The 16054-nt window shown below is 36.1% G+C and overlaps 1 protein-coding gene across 1 annotated transcript; it reads left to right on the forward strand.

Moving 5' to 3' along the window:
- Positions 1-1235: 1235 nt before the first annotated feature.
- vps16 (VPS16 core subunit of CORVET and HOPS complexes) lies at positions 1236-15693 on the forward strand. Its single transcript, XM_049479154.1, has 22 exons — positions 1236-1444; positions 1784-1872; positions 2733-2824; positions 3643-3771; positions 3957-4101; positions 4248-4363; positions 5377-5499; positions 5594-5649; positions 6297-6481; positions 6779-6855; positions 6995-7126; positions 7505-7668; positions 8666-8774; positions 8887-9021; positions 9428-9536; positions 9906-10003; positions 10099-10203; positions 12143-12220; positions 12350-12519; positions 13133-13229; positions 13322-13425; positions 15073-15693. The coding sequence occupies exons 1-22, from the start codon at positions 1395-1397 to the stop codon at positions 15215-15217; spliced, it is 2508 nt and encodes an 835-aa protein (XP_049335111.1). The 5' UTR covers positions 1236-1394; the 3' UTR covers positions 15218-15693.
- The last annotated feature ends 361 nt before the right edge of the window (positions 15694-16054 follow it).

Below are 16054 nucleotides of genomic sequence, written 5' to 3' on the forward strand. Positions count from 1 at the left end.
GATTAAACCTTTTAAAATAAAAAAAATACAGCTTGAACTAGAAATGTTAAAAATTAACTAAACTGATCAGGGGTGGAGTGATCAAAAGATTCAGTTTGCAGAATTTGTGCACCCTTTGTTCAATTTTAAATCCATTAAATAAATAAAAAATATATTATAAGAAAGAGTGCATTTATGCCAAAAAGACATGAAATCTTAACTTTTAAAAAAATATTTGGAAAAGTGTTTTAATTTGGCTGTATTAAAAGAATGACATATGTTGGAATGTCCGCAACATTTCAGATTCTGATAATCTAATTGTGTGTAAGTGGTTCACATGTCGTTATTTTAGATTTTTTTTGTAAACCTGTCTTAAAATGTAAGGGATACTGAACCTACGTTGGGCTGGTGGGACAACTTTAAGCGGACAGAGGAAAATATTCCTTATTTTTTAATCTAAAATTTGACAGGTATGCCTTTGGAAATAATTTTGGTTGGCTGGCCACTCCTGGGAAGGAGTTTATTTTATTTACAATTTTGTAGAGACATTGCATATAAATTGAATAAAAGGTAACAAGACTTGAGGCCAGTAATCTTTGCTCATTGTAATGAGTGACTTTACCTAAAATTATACCTTTTAAACTTTCCTTACTTAAAACAGCAAGTATATGGAGGACGAAAAATAATGCAAGTATTTATAAATAAATGCATAAATAATTGTATATATAAATACATTAACTAATAAATACATTTTGTCACGATAAAGTAGTATATATATTTAGTTTAGATATAAGTTTTATCACCATTTTCTTCATAACTAGCGTAAAAAATCGCTAGTAGCTTGTCTCAGTAACTAACTAGCTAGTTAACCTTTCCATTCCACCTTAAATGGTGCAACGGAGGAAAGAAAGTAAAAATTAATGAAAACTTATTACAGATACATTAAGGATACATTAAGGAATGGTTAATAATAATTAATTTCTGCACCACCTGACCTCTTTCTATTAACATACAATACCCTAAAGTTTACTGACATTGTAAGTCAGCAGATAGGTTGCAGAACTAGGGCTCCAGAGGCAACCTATATACCTGTATCGAGTGCTTGAAGGGTTGTCCCAATTCTTAGAGGGGGGATTTCACACTAGAAAACAAGGGGGCAGTGTACAAAAGAGAAGAGAAATGGGATCAGGCCCAAGTGTCCTGCCTTCACACTGCAGGCTGCAACTCCTCCAGCTGAGGGCGCAAACGTACGACTGACTGAAACTGCACCACCAAAACACACCAAACAAGACGAAGAAGGCTTGCTCAATGATGGGCGAGGAAACCAGCAATACATTAATTAAATATAGTAAATAACGCGGTTTAACTGGACATTAAACCCTGTTAATCTTCTGCTGACACACACACAGAAAACCATGGCGTTTGTTACGGCCAACTGGAACCCGCTGGGAGAAGCGTTTTACAGGTAGAGAGAGCGACAGACTAACCCTTCCTCTACCAGCAGCTTTACTGACGCGCTAATACAGATAAACTACAGCTCAGAGACACTATAACTCAACACATTTAACTATAACAGCGGTGTTTTAACCGAAAACCCTCCCGCTCTGGAACAGTGCTGTGCTGTATAGAGGATTATGATAGTGCTGTGTAGCTGTGTGTTTGAGGTTTCATGTGAGTGAAGCCTCGAGAGTCATGTGACAGGCTGTGAGTGAAGAACTCAGGGCTGTGGGAGTGCTGTGTGTTGTTTTAATTCAGTATATTCTTTAATATACAGCTTTTATCCCATTTCTTTCTCATCATACAGGAAAACTGAGTTGTATGAGATGGGCTGGAATCTAAAGGATGGTCTCAGAGACTGTTTACTGGCTGCAGCTCCCTATGGTGGGCCCATAGGTAAGTCAGAATTGACAGTTTCATAAAATGTAGCTACCCTTTATTTAATCAGTTATTTACTATGTATTATATATTATTAAGAATTGGACGGACACTCAATATCTAGTTCATATTATTTAACGCTGCATATTTTGTATCTGCACAGACTGACCATATCATTGGCTCCACCTACCTTTCAGGGCGTTTTCACACATCTAGTTGGTTTCTATGGTCCAGATCAGTTGATGAGTTTGTTTATGCTGTCCACAGGGTCCGTATGGTCATGAAAAACCTGGAAAAGTCATGGAATTTATCCAGGCCTGGATAAATTTTGTAAAAAAGAAAAATTGCCAGTACGCTTTGAAAAGTTGTTGGAATTTGGTCTGCAAATCTTCGTGTTTCAGTTTATCGATGGAGAAAATCAGTTTTGAGCAAACAAAAATACGTCAGCTCAGAGTTAATTCAGTAGTTTAGCCCTATAAAATTGAGCTCTTAGGATCTGACACAAATGTTATTATTAAAGATTGTGTGCCACCATTTTATCTGATTCATTTTAGACCTACTATAATCAATTTTAATTATAGTTTTAGCTATAATTTAGATCTATAGTTTAGATTTTTTTGTTTTATTGTCCATGTCTGCATGTTTGACTTGAAGGCATGGAAAAGTCATGAAAAAAATCATGAAAATGTATTGGTTAAAAATTATGAGTCCATACACTACACGACTTTGAAAAGACATTTTTGGAAAAAATACACTTTGTGTTCAACTCTGCCTATGAGTTTCTTTTCTCCCCCTTTTTTTTCTACAACCTTATATAGCAAAGAATCCCATGCTATACATTTGCCTTGCCTTGATTTGCTTAATATTTTTACCCTTAGCTCTGCTGAAGGAACCACAGCGCCGCTCTCCTAGTTCCCGACCTCAGTTGGAGATCTATTCTGCTTCTGGAGTGACTATGGCCAGTTTTCTGGTAAAACCTTATAAAATAAATGAGCTTAAAAAAAATCTAGATAATACAGGTGCATCTAAAAAAAATTTAATATCCTTGAAAAGTTACTTTTTCAATAATTCAGTTCAAAATGTGAAACTCATATATTATATAGATGTATTACACACAGAGTGATCTATTTTAAGCGTTTATTTTATTGTTGATGATTATGGCTTATAGCCAAAAAAATATATATACAAATCAGTGTCTCAGAAAATTTGAATATTATATAAGACCATTTGATACTTTTGGCAGTGTGGGCAGTTTGCCAAGTCCTGCAGGAAAATGAAAGGAAGCATGAAGTGTTGTAAAATCTTTTGATAGATTTTGCATTTCTTTTGTAAGTCAAGGAAGCAGGGTCTAGAGGAAGAGTGGAGAGACGCACCGTCCAAGCTGCTTGAGGTCTAGTGTGAAGGTTCCACAATCAGTGATGGTTTGGAGAGTCATGTCATCTGCTGCTTTGGTCCACTGTGTTTTATCAAGTCTAAAGTCAGTCAATCAAGCATAAGGAAATAAACACTTAAAATGGATCACTCTTGTGTAATAAATCTATATAATATATGAATTTCTGAGTTTGTAATATGTTGGCTACAAAATGAAATTGTCTTTTAAACATATTTTAATAATAGCTTATAGATTAGATTAGATGTTTAGAATGATCTAAACATGATTACATTAATTTACTAGTAAATAATTGAATAACCAAGCAATAGTTATCGAGGCAATATTAGATTTCCTTATTTAAAAAAATATATATACATATTTTTATTACATCTTCATGTATTTTTCTCTCTTTGCAGTGGAAGAGTGGTGTAGTGAGGCAGCTGGGGTGGACAGTGTGTGATGACCTCCTGTGTATTCAGGAAGATGGCACTGTTCTTATTTATGATCTTTTTGGCAGCTTCAAGAGACACTTCAGCATGGGCAATGTGAGAACACAAACACACACACACTCTTTCTCTCTCTCTCTCCCTCTCTGTTTCTCTCTTTCTCTCCCTGTCTCTGCCACATGCAAAACAAAGCAAAAGTTTGTAGACACCCACACAACATTTCTTCTGGAGTCAAGGGTATTATTAAGCTGTGTGTGATGACCTCCATCTCTCTCTTTAATTAGGAGGTGGGACAAAGTCAGGTTGTGGAGGCTAAGGTGTTTCATTCACCCTATGGAACTGGTGTGGCCATTGTAACTGGTGCATCCCGCTTTACCTTGGCAACAAATATTGACGACCTGAAGCTTAGGAGGTTACCTGAGGTGCCAGGTGGGTACCCTGTCAGTGGCTTCCTCAATTTATTTCTGAATCCATCTGTGGTTAAATTTGTAAATTTATTTAAATGACATCATTGTATTTTTATTTTTAGTCTAAAATCTGGCCTTTTTTCATTGTATTGTATTATTGTGCCACAGGCCTTCAGGGGGCGCCCACTTGTTGGGCAGTCCTTACTCAGGACAGACAGAGTAAAGTGCTGGTGGCAAATGGTGGTGATCTCTTTATTCTGGACTACACCGCCTGCACTGCTGTGGTAAGGAGCTGCTGAAGACACACCGGATATTCATATATACATTTTTTTATTATAAAATGAAGCCTTGGGTATAGTACACAAGTAGATAATAAACAGGCTCATCATTTCACAACACTGTCAGTTCTAAGGGCCGGAGCAGACTGTGTACATACAGAAGCAAAAAAAGAAGAAGAAGCAAACAAGAGATTCCAGAAGCAAAAGACGTTAGCAGCAAAACCAGAAAACAAACAAAAAAAAAACACAAAAATAAAACACAAAAATAAAAAAAGATTGGCAAAATCCAAACGCAAATAATTTTAAAATAACTGCAAAGAATAATGAAGCAAGCAAGTGTATTTAAAATGAATATTTGGTATATATTTTTAAATTACATCATACACTTTTTTTCCCTTTTGATTCTTAAAATTTTGATTGCAGATTTTTTTTGTGAAAAACTTTATCACCATAGATTTTACTATGTAAGTTTTTAAAATTATATTTAAACGTTTGAACCAAAAATCCTAGATCCGCCACTCTCACATATATCCTGACCTACTGAGTTTTCCACCTCCAACCCACTGCTGAACACAACTGAACACACCCCAAAACTTGTGCCTCGCATTATCTAGGAGAAAAAAAAAAGTTAAAATTAAAGCACAACAGCAAGCTGCTCCCATCGTTAACAGCATCAATTGCATTTGCAGATGGAATTGCTGACCAGTGTACAATACTGGATTATGTTTAGAATCGGGTCTAAAAAATCAGATTAGAGCATGCTTGTCATGCTCAAACTGGAGTCTGCACCCGCCAAACACTACTTGATTACTCCAACTGTCCACATCCACTGACCAAAAAATCTGCAGACTAGAGCCTGCCAGCACAGGCTTAATCAGACCAAGCTTTTAGGGATAAAATCGTGGTAAAAATCACGTGTGACCCTGACTTAACTCACCTCAAATTTTAGGGGCAAATTATGCCTCAGTATACAAAAAGAACCTAGTATTCTCACTATTTCATGTGTTGTTGTGTTTCAGAACCCTCCAGGTCTTTCTCCACAGGCTTCCAGTATAGTGCACATGTGTGTGTCATTCAGTTACAAGTATCTGGCCCTGTTTACTGACTCTGGCCATGTGTGGATGGGCAGCGCCAACCTAAAGGTGTGTAATAAATAGAGTTTATATACTATAGAATATGGAATATAGAATATGTTGGTCACTTTTGTGACTGTAATTTCTTTATAACTGTGTGCAGGAGAAGCTCAGTGAAGTGGAGACAAAAGTCAGAAATCCACCCAAACAGATGGCCTGGTAGGTGAACATGAATCCTATTTGTTTTGATCACTTCAGCCTTAAGTTATATGTATTGCATCTTTTCACATAACTTTAATCTTATTGCATATATTGTTTGTTTATAAACATATTAGTTCATCAGTATGTGTTCATTTGCACACACGCCATATGGACATGAGTAATTGGACACCTGTTTAATTACTATTTATAATTGAATAGGGTATAAAATATGGATTATGTTTATGTTTATTTAACCGTCTCTAGTCTTCAAAAAAATCCTATGTAATAGATTTTGGATTTTGTTTTCATAGACCAGACTCAAATATGTCTTAATCTAAGACGCAACTATTAACAGAATTGAGATATTTGAATTTGTAAAATGGTCTTTCAAATTTATTAGAAAAATCCTATAAAAATAGTCCAAATGTAAAAACATAGATATTCTTTATTTGTTTATTGTCTGGCTGGAAGACATTTTTTATGAAGCCCAGAATAGTGAATTAACTGTTTTGGATTATTTGCTAATAGTTGATAACAGGCCGAAGCCCATTCATATAATACCTGAATTAAAGCATATAGTTATAGTTAACTTTTATTTGGTGTTAACACTAATATTACGGATTATAGTAATAATATGATCACCAATTGCACAATTGTCTCTCCAGGTGTCGTCGGCCTAAGAGTCGGCAGCCCTCTGTGGTAATCATGTGGGATCGACACCTTCTGGTGGTAGGAGAAGGTAAAGATACCATCTCGTATCACCTAGAGGACGACTCTATTTTGGTGCCAGAAATGGATGGGGTTCGAATCATCAACGGCACAAACCATGAACTCCTGCAGGAAGTGCCAGGTTAGAACATTGGCACACACCCACACACATACTGGCTGGTAATGACCTGTGCTGTTTTTAGGGTTGTAAGAAAATATGAGTACATGAAATATCATAATATTTTGTTTTGCAATACTGTATTCATTTTAAAAATTAAAAATGTGTTTTTTAATCACTAGTTTACAATTGTTGTTTGGATATATCACAGTCCCAATATATCACCTTGCTTACAATATTGCAATATATTGTGATGTAAGTCCTGTTTTATCAATGGTAATACTAATACTTCTATTAATTGTTCCTTTTTTTGCTTGGTAGCTTCCTGTGAGGAGATCTTCAAGATAGCGTCAATGGCTCCTGGAGCACTGCTGCTGGAGGCCCACAAAGAATATGAGGTGAATGTGGCATATGGCATAAATATGCTACCACAGAACTATATGGACAAAAGCTTTGGGACAGCAGCTCATTGCTTACATCCACACCACACTGAAATGTCTGACAGACACCAACATATATCTGCATTTCTGTTTGTAGAAAGAGAGTCAGAAGGCGGATGAGTATCTGAGAGAGATAAAAGAGCAAGGTCTTTTAGCTGAGGCTGTGAGGCAGTGTGTGGAGGCAGCAGGACATGAGCAAGAGGCAGAGACACAGAAAACACTCTTGAGGGTGAGTTGTTTGAAAAGTACATAGACATCAGCAATTATGCGTCTGCATATTCATAGGTAATATATTCATACCTTGTATACTTGTATATTAAAACGGTACAATAGTGTATGTTAAGCATGACTAGTCTTTTGTTCTGTATTTTTAAACCTGTAAATATTGTGGTTGTATTACTAGGAGGGACTGTGTTTTATTTACTATTTACTCGTATTTGTGATTTGACATTTAAACCAGTATGATTTTGTATTTGATATGAGAAGTTTTCAGAACCGCTTGTCTGTACTTCCATTAAAAACTTAGCTCACTCACTTTTCTCTCTTTCTATCTCTGTATCTGTCTCTCACTCTCTCTCTCATTGTCATTCTCTCTCTCTCATTGTAGGCGGCCTCGTTTGGAAAGTGTTTCCTGAGTAATTTCCCTCCAGAGCTGTTTGTCATCATGTGCCGAGACTTGCGTGTGTTAAACGCAGTGAGGGACTACACTGTGGGCATCCCTCTCACACACACACAGTTCAAACAGATGACTGTTCAAGTGCTCATAGACCGGTGAGACCATGCCCGTCTCTGTGTGAATGTCACTGTAGAGTTTGTGTTAGAAATAGCAAAAATAATTAAATCTTTTTAGCAAAATCACCATAGCAACCACCGGGGATACCATAGCACCCTATTATGCCACTCCATAGCAACCACCTAACAACGCTATAGCGTCCTCGTAGAAACCAATAACGAAACCACATCAACCACCTGGGGTACCTAAGCAACACCAGAGAAACCACCTGGCATACAGTAGCAACCACGCAGCAATACGCAAGCAACCTAGTTTTTACAGCTATAGCTGCACAGCTGCAGCAAGAGATGTGTGGGTACGAGAGAGAAGCACGTAGCGCATGCGTAAAATCAGATCAGAGCCACATTGAGCAAAAAATCTGATTTGAGTCAGTAATGATGTGGACACTAATCATAAAATAGATACAGAAACACAACAGTTTAGCAGGCTATTAAACAGCAATTTGAGAGAATATGTGGGGACACCACAAAGAGGAGGAGCTGCATCTGTCCTAACGTCTGCTTTTAATATTCTGTGGAGGGAAACTCTGTTATGAAGCTCCAGTAAAGCAAATGTAGCGGTGCTGTGAGACTGTTGGAGACTATGCTAACTAAAGAGCTAATCTGGGAGTGAGGAAGTATGGGTGTGTGCTTTACTGTATGGACGAATAGACATTTAGGTGGGTTTTTTAAAAAGTAGCTCCTCCTCTGTGGATGCAAGTTAAATGGAGCTTCCTCTACACTGCAATCTTTTTTGTGTAGTGTTAAAAACACTACTGTTTAAGCTAATTTCTTCACTGGAAAATTCCAACACAAAGTAAACAAACATGGCTCCCTTCTTGTCATCGCTCAAAATAAAGTGGATAGTTTTCATTTAGAAACCACTACAATTTCTTCCTTTTTTGCATCTAAAACTAATTGGCTGCACAGGTCATATTGAGGATGTATCGTATTTTCTCTCTTAATTTCTATTATCCTCTCTAACTTTCTCTCTTAGATTAGTGTACCGTAAACTATATCCTCTGGCCATTGAGATCTGTCGCTATCTGAAGACCCCAGAGTACCAGGGAGTGAGTCGAGTCCTGAAACACTGGGCCTGCTGCAAGGTGTGTATGTGTGTGTGTGGTAAAGTAAAGCACGTGTTAAAAGGTTGCAGGTTTGTATCTTGATATATGTATGTCAGTGTTAAGTACATAGGGTTTATGTGTGTGTTTTTAGGTGCAGCAGAAGGAGGAGAGTGATGAGGTCATTGCAAGAACCATTAGTCTGAAGTTGGGTGAAGCTGCTGGAATCTCTTACTCTGAGATCGCGACTAAAGCCTACGAGTGTGGTCGTACAGAACTGGCTATAAAGGTACACAATACACTTAGTGCTGTGAGGTTAAGCAAATTAATGTGTTTAATTCTATAGACCATGTCAGAGGGAATCTCAGTAGATAAACTTTGTGTTTCTGTTGGAAACCTGTAAATAACTCTTTTATGTGACATTGATTTTCATATTTGACACTTTTTCTTAACTAAAATATAAGGAGTTTGTTTTGCTGCTTGTGTGGTTGTACAGAGATGTTTGATTTTCTTAAAAAGTAATTAAATCATTGAAAAGTAGGTAAATTGAGCCTTTGTTTAATTTGTAAAAATAATAGGTTACGTTTCGTTGTATTGTCTGACATGTCAGACCATTTAGTTTTCAGACCCTTCTGTTTGTCTCTGTCTCTGCCTCTCTCTCTTTCTCTCTTTCTTTCTTTCATTTATTTATTCAGTTGCTGGAGTTTGAGCCTCGCTCTGGGGAGCAGGTTCCTTTATTGCTGAAGATGAAGAGGAGCCAGTTGGCCCTCAGCAAAGCCATTGAAAGTGGAGACACAGACCTAGGTAAAAACACATGCAGTTTAAGCCAGACGTCGCCGGTCACTATCAGTATCACCCACAGCACTGTCCACCTTGGTAATTTCTAGGTTAGGAAAGTTAAATGCCTGCACACCTGGAAATAGAATCTCCTGTCCATCTGCACCAACTATCAGACCTCCCTCCCAACTGCCGTAATTTACATTTCCTTGCCATGAGCATGTTTGCCAGTGTTCAACCTCACTCACGAGATAACACCTCACAGCTTATGCAGAAGGATACATAGAAATATGATCGATCCAGATAAATAGAACCCTCACAAACCTTGTGCCCATCCATACACACACACACTGATGTGCTGATTTTATTAAAGTGTGTTTTCTCTTCTGCCCCCAGTGTATACAGTGGTTACATATCTAAAGAATGAGATGAACAGAGGAGACTTCTTCATGACTCTGCGGAATCAGCCGGTGGCTCTCAGCCTTTATAGACAGGTAAAATACACTATTTCAGTTCAGATGGATTATACAGTTTTGTGTTTGGTTCATGTATTTATGTATTCATCTATTTGGATAATTTTGGGTTTCAGTTCTGTAAACATCAGGAACAGGACACTCTAAAGGATTTATTCAATCAAGATGACGATCATCAAGAGTTGGGAAATTTCTACGTGAAAGCTAGCTACAAAGAAAAGGTGAGATATCATGTGACATTCTTAAAAACACTTAAAAACGTATAGTCTTTTGTCATAAAAAAGGCCAAAATAACACAAAAACAAGTTGAAAACAAGGTGAATACTAAACAAAAAACTAATATTTAAAAACAAGAACTGTGACATTTTTCACACTTTTCACGAACAAGTTAAAACTTATTATAATAATGTAAGCAACTTACAATTTTTAATGTAACGTGACCAGCACAAATCTAGCTTATGACTAGATGTTTGTGTTCGGTCAGTACGTACATTTGATCAAAATAGCCTGAACCACTATGGTAAGGGGCCGTATATAAACTGTGGATCTTGTTGAAAAACGGAAAACCATTACCGCAATAAGAAGCCTGGTAACAATGATCATTTACACTTCAGTATGATTTGTTTCAAATTTGTTTCATCTTTAGTGTTAGCACCTTAGTAGCATTTCAAATGCTTCTGAATAATTAACTGCATAAAACTAAGGGGCAACAAGTGACTACATTATGAACAACAGAGTTTAACTTTTTAAAGTACAACCTTAGTCACAGTGAAACCATATTATATGTACACACTGATAGTTATTATATTAATAAAATTTTATAAAATTTGTGAGAATTTAAAAATAATTCAATTGAAAAAAAATTTAAATGCGAAATGTATGTAAAGAAAAAAGGTTACTTATTTTTTTGTTTAATTTAAAGATGTTGTTTTGAAAAATTAGCATTAAATTAGAGAAATACTAAATGACTAAAATGTACATTTTAGTCTACAAGTAATATACCTTTTAGTCAAAAGACTAGGGTCCTTATTTTAGTGATCTATAGGCAAACTGTTTACCATGCAGTGTGCAGCTTGATTAAGGGCGTCAGTTTGTGTTTGGTATGGCGGATGACTTGCTCTGCGCAAAAGTCGTGTACTATTTCTCTTCATTAACCAGGGGTACAATTTGGGAGTAATGTGAAATAAATCAGTGTGTCTCTATAAGAGCCACGTGTGCTCTGACTTTAGTGGATTGATATTTTAACGGTGCAGCACATCTGTACGTCTCAGCAGAGCAAAATGACAGCAAGAAGTAGGGCTGGGTATTGAAATTCGATACCAAAAAGGCACCAACCTAAATGTCTCTGTACTACTGAGTACCAAAAGGCAAAAAAAAATCGGTGCCTATTTTTGATACTTTGCATGGATGTGTTAGACAGTGAGGTAAACAAAGCCACGACGGCGCCCTGACGCACAAAAATGTGGATCATTCAAATTGTCCACACACCATTCGCTCGTTTGCAATGTATCTCACTCACTAACGCTGTCTATTGCTCATTCACATGTGCTTTCTCTCACTCATTCGCGCTGTCTCTCACTTGCTCACTCACACGGTCTTTTGCTCACTCACTTGTGCACTCTAAAAGAATATAGTCTCCCACACCTAAACCACATTGCACTATTATTACTGTCCCTCTCTCAAAACTACAGGGAAATGCCAGCTTGAAAAAAAAGAATCATTTTGGCTGTTAAATAAATACAATGTGTAAGAATATTCATCACTTTTTGTATTATTTTTTTTTTGGTTCTAATTTAAAAAAAGGTATTAAAAAGTATAGTATCGTATCGGTACCGATATCACATTTTTAAGCGATACCCAGCCCTAATGAACTTCTGACTGTTGACTGGTGTCAGGGTTTAAATCAGTCAGTGGCGCAGCTGTGTTTTCTGTTGCCAAGACAGCAACACCAAGAAATTTACCTGAACAAACCTCACCTTCAGACTACTATGACTATCGGCGTATAGAAATACATAAGCATCTTTTCTATTCAAACGGCGTAGGTGCAAAGGGTGAAAATAGACTGTTTGTGGTGTGCCAGATAGCAAGTCAAAATCACCTGTTAAAATATACACTCCTTCTTTTAAACCGACTAAAAACATGTGTTTGTTTGTTTAACAGAGATTAGAGGCCCGTGTAGCTCATTTACAGAGTGCTGTGGATGAATATAACAAGGCAAAGAATGAGTTTGCTGCCAAGGTAAGAAATACGAATACAGTATTTTACACACAAAAAAAACATGTTCAGCCAAATTAAGATGTGTGAAGTGTAAATTAATTCTCTTTCACTTTTTTTTCCTGTTTCTCTTGCTCACTCTGTCTCTCACAGGCCACAGAAGAGGAAATGCGTCTGTTGCGTTTCCAGAAGAAGCTGGAGGAGGAAAAAGGCGAGTCTCTGGTGGGCTTCTCCCTGCACGATACCCTCCGTACTCTGCTGGCTGTAGGCCTTCACAAACATGCTGAGCAGCTCTACAAGGACTTCAAAGTGCCTGACAAGAGGTACAACACCTTCAACTCTTTTTTTTATTCTTACTTCATATCTCCTCTTTTTGTCACATTCAGTGGTTTGTATTTATACCACTCATAAAATTTTATTTTCCCAATATTTTCAGATTTATGTATGTCTACAATTTATGTGTATCTTTTTATCTATCTATCTATCTATATATATATATATATATATATATACATCTGCAAATATACAATAGATACATTAGAAATAGTAGTATTTGCTTTTATTTATTTATTTTTACTTAATATTTTGTTTTATTTAGCACTTTGTAATCTTCAGATTTTATGCTATATATTTTTTTGATGTTTCATGTAACTGTTGTTTTTACTGTGTCAAATAACCTAAAGGTGTAATTGAATTAATATGTTTAATTATTAGGATATTGAGTATATATTGGGATAAATTTACTACATATGGAATCTGAATATTGAAATGTAGGTCTCTAAATGTCTCATAACTATAAAAAAATGTATTCGTTACTTTTAAGTGGATATTAAGTCTTCAAATAAACAAACTAATAAGATAGAAACAGTACTGCATGTATTTTTATGTGGTGAAGTAGTGTGTCTAAGTTGTGTAAATGTTTGGTTGTTTTTTTAGGTTCTGGTGGCTAAAGCTGACTGCTCTAGCTGAGAAAGAAGACTGGGAGGAGCTAGAGAAATTTGCCAAAAGCAAGAAATCTCCCATTGGCTATCTGGTAAAAAGAAGCATAGACTTTGTACTAGATGTCTTTGATATAAAAGCTGCCCGTCATCGTGATTTTGCTTATTTTTCTGTCTCTGTTTGCAGCCCTTCGTAGAAGTTTGTGTGAAACACCACAACAAATACGAGGCCAAGAAATATGTGTCCAGGGTCACTCCAGAGCAGAAGGTCAAAGCTCACCTAGCAGTAGGGTGAGAGTTTGTCTTAATTTTTTTATTATTATTATTATTGATTTATTTATTTTGTTCAAAGTAAAAGCAACTCATGGACTTTTAAATGTGATGCTTGCTCACTCGTTTACATGTAGCAGGATGAAGATTCTCTACATGGCGAACTGTTTATTTCTGCTTTTGTTTCAACTATTGAAAGAGAAGAAAATGCCATGGCCTCATAAATGGACATACAGTCATGTGAAAGCAATTAGACACCCTATAAAAACAGATTATGTGCATAATTATTCTTGGAAAAATATAATCACATAAAAGCCATGTGGTACTGTTTTAGAGGAGTAAGTAGTAGGTAAAATCTGTGTAAATTTTTTAGTTAAAATCTGGTGGTTGGGAAATTTTAGAGGACATAAGAAATATCATTTTGAGATATAATCGGAAAACGAAAAACCTGTTTGTCAAAGTCGATGACTTTTCCATAAGTCAATTTATGTAAAAAAAAAAGAAATACAATTATGTTAGAACAATGTTGAGAGATGGGTGTGTTTTAGCTAAACATATGTCATATGTAATTAATTGAAATGCAGTTTTTTTTCTCATTCTGGTCATGGTGATCCACTCTCTTCAGCAATCAAGCTTAAACCAAACTAATGGAGCATTCCAGAGCTTAGGCTGTAAACAGGTAGTAGACACGACTGATCTGTCCTGTTTGGCCCTCGGTTACCCACAATTCATCTTAAGTACAAAAAAGTACAAAAAAAAAAACACATACATAAAATACTTTTATACTCTTGTCTGGAGTGCTGTTAACTTCCAGTTTCTGAGGTAACTCTTGATGAACTCATCCTGTGCAACAGAGGAAACCCTTGGTCTTCCTTTCCTGGGGCAGTCCATCATAACAGCCAGTTTCATCATAACATTTTTGCAGCTGCACTTAAGGATAATTTTAAAGTTCTTGAAATGTTTTGGATTAACTGACCTTCATTAAAGTATTTTTCTTAAAGTATTTTTCTTTACTTGAGTATTTCTTGCAATAATATGGATTAGAACTTTGTTCACATGTTTATTTGAGTACTATTGACTGTATACCACCAACTCTACCTCTTCACAACTTTACAACTGATGATCTCAAACATATTAAGAGGCAAAAAATTAAAACAATAAACTCTTGACAAGTTCAGCACAGCTGTTAACTGAAGGCTATTCCAGGTGATTATACCTCATAAGGCTGACTGAGAAAATCCAGCCAAGATGTACAAAGCTGTCTAATAGCAAGAGGTGCTACTTTGAAAAATCTGAAATATAAAATATATTCTGTTTTGTTTAACATTTTTTTGTTTACTAATTAATTTTATGTTTTCTTTATAGTTTTGTATTACACTACAATGCAAAAAAACTTTTAAATAATGACAAAACTCTGAATGTAAAGTTTCTCTAAACATTTGAATGGTACTGTATGTTTTTAATTATTGTATATTACTTTCATCTCTCTGTATTGGTCATATGAATTAAATATCCACATGATTGGATATGTTAAAGTCCTTCTCGTTTATATCTTTGCTGTATTGTGGCTGAATACAACAAGGCTAACGTAATGTAGTAAGTAATGTAGTAAGTAAGTAAAGTAATGTAATTCTTTGTATTTTTGTCTCTTTCTCTGTCCTGACTCAGTGATATGGAGGGGGCTGCGGATGCTGCTATAGAAAGGCGTAATGAAGGAGAGATCAGCACCATTCTGTCCCGCTGTTCTCCCACCACAGACCGGGCTCTGGTCGAACGTCTTAACCGTGCTAAATCCACTGCTGCCAAAAAGTGAAGCCCTGCACTACATGATGCATTGTTCAGCTGGACAGCAGCTGCTGCCAAACAGTGACCCCGCCCCCTGATCCCAGTGTGTTAAACTGCAGCTGATGGCAGTTCCTGGGGGTTAAACCTGAATTACGGTTCAGCAAGACCTGTGTTCTGATGGAGGACTCTGTAAGGACCTGCTTAATGGGTATGTGGGGTGGATTAGGCGGCTCTGTTAACACTTAAATAAAAGAACAAAAGAAAGAAGGAACTGGATTAAGTATCTCTTGCTCACTATGCTTTATATTTCCACATTCAGCAAGTCTTTAACACTGCACTTGTTTCTTACTTTACTTTATGAAGTTCAGCTTGTTTGCTGATGTTGAACTAAATCACAAAAACTGTACGGTCTGTGTAAATTAATCTTCTGTGCTTTTTAGCCTTTATGTGTGTAATGTAAAACACTGATTAACTGTGTAATTAAACCTTACATGTGATAAATAAGTTGACTGATTTATTTTAAAACTGTGTTGCATTACTTCATATGACCTAAAATAGAACCTTGTGGCACTCCACAAAATCTAATAAGATGAATGTCTAACAAAAATATCTAAAATCAAATTTCTCTTTAGGATTAATAAGTGAATATTAACTTGGGTTTATTTTTTATGTAATATATTATAAATGTGCTACTAAATAGCAGTAGTTTTCGGGATTAATAACTAAATCATTAAGCTAATGTTTGTTTATTAAATATATATGGTAAATGTACCATATCATATCAAGGAGTAAGACATTTGATTGGTTACCATGTACTGTAAGTCAGTGCAGTGTTTTACCAGAAAATCTTACAGCACTTCCTGGT

Source organism: Astyanax mexicanus, chromosome 5 (genome assembly GCF_023375975.1).
Source record: "Astyanax mexicanus isolate ESR-SI-001 chromosome 5, AstMex3_surface, whole genome shotgun sequence".
Taxonomy (NCBI): Eukaryota; Metazoa; Chordata; class Actinopteri; order Characiformes; family Acestrorhamphidae; genus Astyanax; species Astyanax mexicanus.